At 49.3% G+C, this 6,513-nt stretch overlaps 1 protein-coding gene across 1 annotated transcript; it reads left to right on the forward strand.

The window, feature by feature from the left end:
- Positions 1 to 938: 938 nt before the first annotated feature.
- Positions 939 to 6,513, forward strand: LOC307115160 (keratin, type I cuticular Ha3-I-like; the record flags this gene model as incomplete). The annotated part of the gene is made up of 7 exons (XM_079798217.1): positions 939 to 1,286; positions 2,751 to 2,833; positions 3,739 to 3,895; positions 4,859 to 5,020; positions 5,105 to 5,230; positions 5,451 to 5,671; positions 6,387 to 6,513. 7 exons carry the CDS (start codon positions 939 to 941, stop codon positions 6,511 to 6,513), a joined length of 1,224 nt encoding a protein of 407 aa, XP_079654343.1.

Raw genomic sequence — 6,513 nt, forward strand, 5'->3', positions numbered from 1 at the left:
GAAGAGAGACACTTAGGGATGGAGAGCTCAGCCTTTGGACTCAGAGAGTTCCGGGTTTGAATGCTAGCTCCATCACGGAGGAGCTTGATGTCCTCATCTACAAACCTTGCAGGGTTTCGGGCTGCAGCAGATGACGCATCTGAGGTGCTTAGCACAGTGGGTGCTCAGGAAGCAGGATCCATTCTAATAATAGTCATACTGTGTGTAAGCACATGGTACAGTCCTCATGCTGAGTAGATCCCAAGATGTTAGTTTTCTTCATGTTCTGTGAACACTGAGGAAGAGCAGAAATGGAGCCTGGGGGTGTCCTATAACCTCTTCTCCCCCGCTCCTCCCATTGGGAAGAGGCTGCCATGCCTCCCCCTGCCCTGGATGGCATGGCTAAGGGACATTGAGCTGGATGGCTTCCTAAGTCCTTTCTGACCTCAGCTTCCAGGACTCCCTACCCCAGGAGTCTGGTTTCCAGATGGGCTTCCACCGATGGTTTTTCTCACCGAGTCCTTATGGAGTAGGAGCTGGATGAGGCACAGGCCACTCCTTGGGTAGGACAAAGAGGCACAGACATGCCCCCAACTTGGGGGGGGCGGCAGGGTACAGCTGTCAATCTACCTCAACACCCTGTGAATAAGTGCTCCTGTGGACAAGGTAATAGGCTGGTCACTTTGAAGCTCTTACTTAACCAACCAGCAAGATGGGTGAGGAGTCCTGACTTAGCAAAGAAGCCAGAGTAAAACATTTTATGAGGTGAAGGACTCGCGTGAGGTGGCTAAAAAATGAATGGAAAATGGGTAATCAGGGTAAAGGGGGCAATGCTGTACGTGGTTGCCACACCCACAGCTGACGGATTATAAAGGCCGAGGAGAGGACCAGGGCTTACACCAGAGAAAAGGAATCAGGCTTTGACACTGACCTTCAGAGCTCGGCTCCCTCCCAGCGCCATGCCTTACAACTGCTGCCTGCCCAACCTGAGCTGCCGCTCCAGCTGCCCGGCCCGGCCCTGCGTGGCCCCCAGCTGCCACAGCACCCCCCTGCCCGGGGCCTGCAACATCCCCGCCAACGTGAGCAACTGCGGCTGGTTCTGCGAGGGCTCCTTCAATGGCAGCGAGAAGGAGACCATGCAGTTCCTGAACGACCGCCTGGCCAGCTACCTGGAGAAGGTGCGGCAGCTGGAGCGGGAGAACGCGGAGCTGGAGAGCCTCATCCAGGAGCGCTGCCAGCCCCAGGAGCCCCTGATGTGCCCCAGCTACCAGTCCTACTTCCGGACCATCGAGGAGCTGCAGCAGAAGGTGAGGGGTGGGCACCGCGCTGCCATATAGGACCTATTTATCCAAATTCAACATACCCGCTTCTGAATGGATTTAACACTGTGCAAACTAATGCGGAGAATGATGAAGACACAGACTTCATCAACGCAGGTGTGGCCCACCAAGTAGTCTTAGAACACCTGTTTGGGAAGAGCCACAAGGGAAACGTACAGACTAAGGGGAAGGCAAGGCATTAGGCTGAAATCAGTCATAGCAATCTTATACTGTTTCTTACCTAAAACCAGAATATCAGATTCTTTAATTCCATTATGATATCCTGGTCTTGTTTTCAAAGCCTATACCATTAAAAACAAAACAAAACATGCGGCCGAATTATTTCTCAGAAGTAGGAATTTCGTTAGTGAATTCTCAGATAGTCAAGGCTTTCAAAACTGTAGCAATAGACTAAAAACAGCAGAAGGGCCCTTGACTCCAGAGCCTCAGTGACAGGCACAGACACTGTGCCACCCCCTAAAGCAGGCATGCACGCAAGTGAGAATTCAGGGCCAGAAATGCAGAAGCAGAAGTGGGGATAAGTAAAGAGTCAGCACAGAGTGCGACTTACTACATAGTGCAAATCAGGGAGGGCTTCCCGGAAGAGACAGCATCCGAGCAGAGTTTGAAGGATGAGCGCTATGCCAATTGCACGAGCTCTTGATTCTCAGAGCGGATCTACTGTCCACAGTTCTGTAGTTCTGACAAAGTGAATGCCAGAAAGAGCTGTGCAATCTGAGGAGCATGCATATTGACCCACTCTTAGTACTAGGCTCAGTGCTGGAGTGAGGGGTGAAATACTAAGACGATCCAACAGGGGAGAGAGATGTGGAAATGAATGACCATGGTGAAGGCGGTAAGGAGTGTAACTAGCTAAGGGCAAAGTACGGTGAGAGCTCACGGAAGAAGTGACCCCTGGAAGAGCTGGGGAAGGAGGGGGATGTGGGTTATGCAAGGGGTCTTGCCAGGTGGGTGAGGGCATCCCCGGGCACTCCAGGCAGAGGGAGAAGCTTTGTGCAACAAAAGCCTTGGCCAGGGTAATTTGAGGGGAGAGTGGGGAGAGGTCAGCAGGGCAAATACGTGGGTCTGGGAGTGGGATAACCAACTTGTCCCGGTTCACCTGGGATCTTCCTGGGTTTAGCATCCCAGGAACCCCCTAATCCTAAGAAAACTGGGGCACTGGTCCCACTTTGTGAGGCTTGGTACCCAGGATGCTCAATGCCTACAGGAAGCCAGCAGCAGACCAAGAAGAGAATTCCTGACAGCAGGCACGTTTCCCCTCCACTGTTCTAGTTTTGAAATGATCAGTTCGATCAATCCTCCTTTTATCCCCAAACTGTACCTCCAAGAAGACTCGAAGCTATGTGGCTGAATTAAAATAGCTTTTCATGTGAAGACACAAGGCATTCTTGCTTAGTATAACTCACTTAGTATACTTAATTCTGGCTCCAGATCCTGTGCAGCAAGTCGGAGAACGCCCGGCTGGTGGTGCAGATTGACAATGCCAAGCTGGCCGCGGATGACTTCAGGACCAAGTGAGAATACTCTAATGACCAGATAAGTCTAGTGAGGGGCAGGCTGAATGGCAAAGTGACGGACTCTGTCCAGGGAGCATGTGAGCAGAAGCTGTCTGGATACTATGGGAGGATTCTTACACTGGCTTAGTTAGGTCCAATGTGTCCAAATCTCCTCACATTGAACCTAAGATTCTGTATTTTAGGTTTAGTTTCAAGGAGCTCAAGAAACCACCCATTCTTTCTCTCTTTCAACTTCATGTCTAGACCAAGTTTGAAAAGTGAATTTCACACCATTTCTTAGAACAAGTTTGGTTAGTCACTCTCAGCCCATGAAAATGCAGGAGGCAAAATCCATGTCAGAGAATCAATCAATTTTTCTAAGTGTGAGCATCACAATCATAAAATCCTTTGCATTTTGATGGGACCCTACAGTTGACAACGTAATTTTACCGATGTCCTTTCTCCATCTTCAGGCCCACCCGATGAAGTGCTAGTGTGGCTCCTCTTTTACAGAAGAGGAAGTCAAGGCTCAGAGAGATTAAGGAACTTATCCACAGCCACAGTGTCAAGGTTGAATCTGACTGACTCTATTCACAACACCAGATGGCTTCTCGGAGTAGTTGGAAATGAGGGCGAGACAGTCTGTATGTCAGGCTTATGAAGTTTAGACTCATTGAAGAAGGCAAGATGATAGGACGTAGCTGACAGCATCCTGTGAATGGGCTCTTAGAACAAACGCAGTTACTATTAGATTAGAATCTTCTCTTGGGATCTCAGGGAAGAAATAGGTCTTTTTACTTAGCATGTTGATATTTTTTCCTTTCATAAACTTTGAAAAAAATTTCAAAATACAGGTCAGCCAAGGAAAGCCTGGGAGGAATTCTTCCTCCTTAGCCTCCTTGGACCTTTGGCTGTGTGTGCAGGTACGAGACGGAGCTGGGCCTGCGGCAGCTGGTGGAATCGGACATAACCAGCCTGCGCAGGATCCTGGACGAGCTGACCCTGTGCAAGTCCGACCTGGAGGCCCAGGTGGAGTCCCTGAAGGAGGAGCTGCTCTGCCTCAAGCAGAACCACGAGCAGGTGAGGGTGTCCCAGTCCCCAACATCGCAGTAGTGAGAGTTCCACGACTCCCCTGGGCAGGATAAGGTGGGGCTTTGCTAACACAACATTTTGCTGGTTGCTCAAAACATATTTGGGGGATTGTTAGGGAATGAGTCATAGGCCTCCTTTCTTTATTTTTATTTTTAAATCTAAAAGAGTGTTGTCAGTTGACCTATTTCTACTTAGGGCCAGACCTGTAATGAATAGTCCAGACAAAGATGTTTAAAATACTTTCTACTGTTTGATAAGATCTGTTATCTTCTGAATAGATTCCAAATGAATGACTGAGACTGGAACTAGCTAGCAAACTATTTGTTAGCTAGTTCACCCTAGATGTTAGAAACCAAGCTGGGTGGTTGGATGGGTGGATAGATGGATGGATGGATGGATGGATGGATGGATGGATGGATGGATGGATGGATGGGGAAAGTGGGAGAAATGAAGGTTGATTCAAATAATGGTTGATTCTGACCTGATGGTTGAATGTAATACTAGGAAATCAGATGCGTGTTTCAAACATTAGATGTTGTGATGAAGAGGATACAACCCTTAACACATAGTGTATGATGGTTAGGATACATGAAATAAATGGGAGTTGGTAAACCTTATTTCTCCATATCTAAGTAGCAACAGTTATAAACCAGTTATCATGCTAAGTTTATCACTGAGAAAAGAGAAAATCGGGAGAAAATGATAGCATCTTGGAGTGGGAAGAAACACTAGCAATCATTTAACCAAGCAGCCTCATGATACAGATGAGGAGAGGCTCAGACAGGAGGACTGAATCACAAGACCTAATTTAGCTGGGTTTTCCATCTACTGAAATTCAACTCATAAATCCTAAAATTCAGTACAAACCTCTTCCAACCACACCAGACTCCCTCAAAGAGAATTTATTTTAGACTCTTTCTGTGGGTTCACTCCTTCCCCTTCCTCCACCAGGAAGTCAACACCCTGCGTTGCCAGATTGGAGACCGCCTCAACGTGGAGGTGGACGCTGCCCCCACCGTGGACCTGAACCGCGTGCTCAATGAGACCAGGTGTCAGTATGAGGCCCTGGTGGAGACCAACCGCAGGGACGTGGAGGAATGGTACACCAACCAGGTGGGCATCTTAGCACACGGCCACCCAGGACCTCAGGACCCTTAAGGCAGGGTCTGATCCTGTCTCTTACCTTTGGTGTTTCAGACCCAGGAGCTGAACAAGCAGGTGGTGTCCAGCTCAGAGCAGCTGCAGACCTGCCAGGCGGAGATCATTGAGCTGAGACGCACAGTCAACGCCCTGGAGATCGAGCTGCAGGCCCAGCACAACCTGGTGGGTATTGTTCAGACCTGATGGTGAGAAAGTAAGGTCGGGGAATCAGAGTCACAATTTTACCTTACTTAGTAAAATACAACGGTTACCATTTCTAGAGTCACAGGGCAGCCCTTGGGTCATAGTTTCTTTAACTCTTGAAGCTTGTGATGTCTATGGAGGCCTATGGGAGACATGCTAAAGGAGCAGCTCTGTGACATTTTTCCTCTTCCCCGCACAGAGGGACTCACTGGAGAACACGCTGACAGAGACGGAAGCCCGCTACAGCTCCCAGCTGTCCCAGGTGCAGTGCATGATCACCAACGTGGAGTCCCAACTGGCTGAGATCAGGGGTGACCTGGAGCGGCAGAACCAGGAGTACCAGGTGCTGCTAGACGTCAAGGCCAGGCTGGAGTGTGAGATCAACACATACCGGGGCCTGCTGGAGAGCGAGGACTGCAAGTGAGTACCCACAGGCAGCACATGCCCATTTCTACTGAACGGATACATTAAGGACTTTGCAAGTCAAGTTTCAGAAGCCAACATGTCTTTGGAGACCAGATGTACGGTATTTTTGCTACCGTAACCTGGGCTAAAGGTATTTTCTGGTCCAAAAGATACTTGAGAGACTTGACTTGGATGCTGATGGGTAAATAAAGCTTTGTACCTTCAGGGTGGGATTTAACCCAAGCACCCAAATCCATTGTTTTGTGGATCCCAGTTGGACCCATCTGAGGCAGGCAGAGTGGAGATCATATAACCATCATCGAGATGAGCATTTGAATATCAAAAGGGAGGATAACTCAGTAACTCAGGGTCCAGCATTTGTCCCCTAACACAGAATTTTTTATGAATACAGTCTTGTGGACTTCTCACAATTCTGTATGGTAGGTCCTACTAATCCTGTTTTAGGGGGGAGGCCAAGGCTTAGAGGGAGGAAGTGACTTGTCCACGACTCCAGGGTTACAGAGCGAGGGCTGGGATTACAACACAAGGCTTGGCTCTTTTCTGCCACCACTGTCTGACTTGTAGAAGGGGTGATCAGAAGAGGCTTGGCTTCTTAAGATGTCAGAGAATGAATTCCTCTTGTCCCCATGTCTCCTTGGGTTGAGTCCCCTCCCTTTTAAAAAAGAAATTATCCCTCTCATGCTAACAAGCTAATGCTTCTGTGTCCCAGCCTGCCCTGCAACCCCTGCGCCACCACCAACGCGTGTGACAAGCCCATCGGGCCCTGCGTCACCAATCCCTGCGCCCCTTGTGGCCCCCGAACCCGCTGTGGGCCCTGCAGCACCTTTGGGTGCTAG

This window comes from Cnephaeus nilssonii (genome assembly GCF_951640355.1).
Source record: "Cnephaeus nilssonii genome assembly, chromosome: 19".
In the NCBI taxonomy this organism is placed as follows: domain Eukaryota; kingdom Metazoa; phylum Chordata; class Mammalia; order Chiroptera; family Vespertilionidae; genus Cnephaeus; species Cnephaeus nilssonii.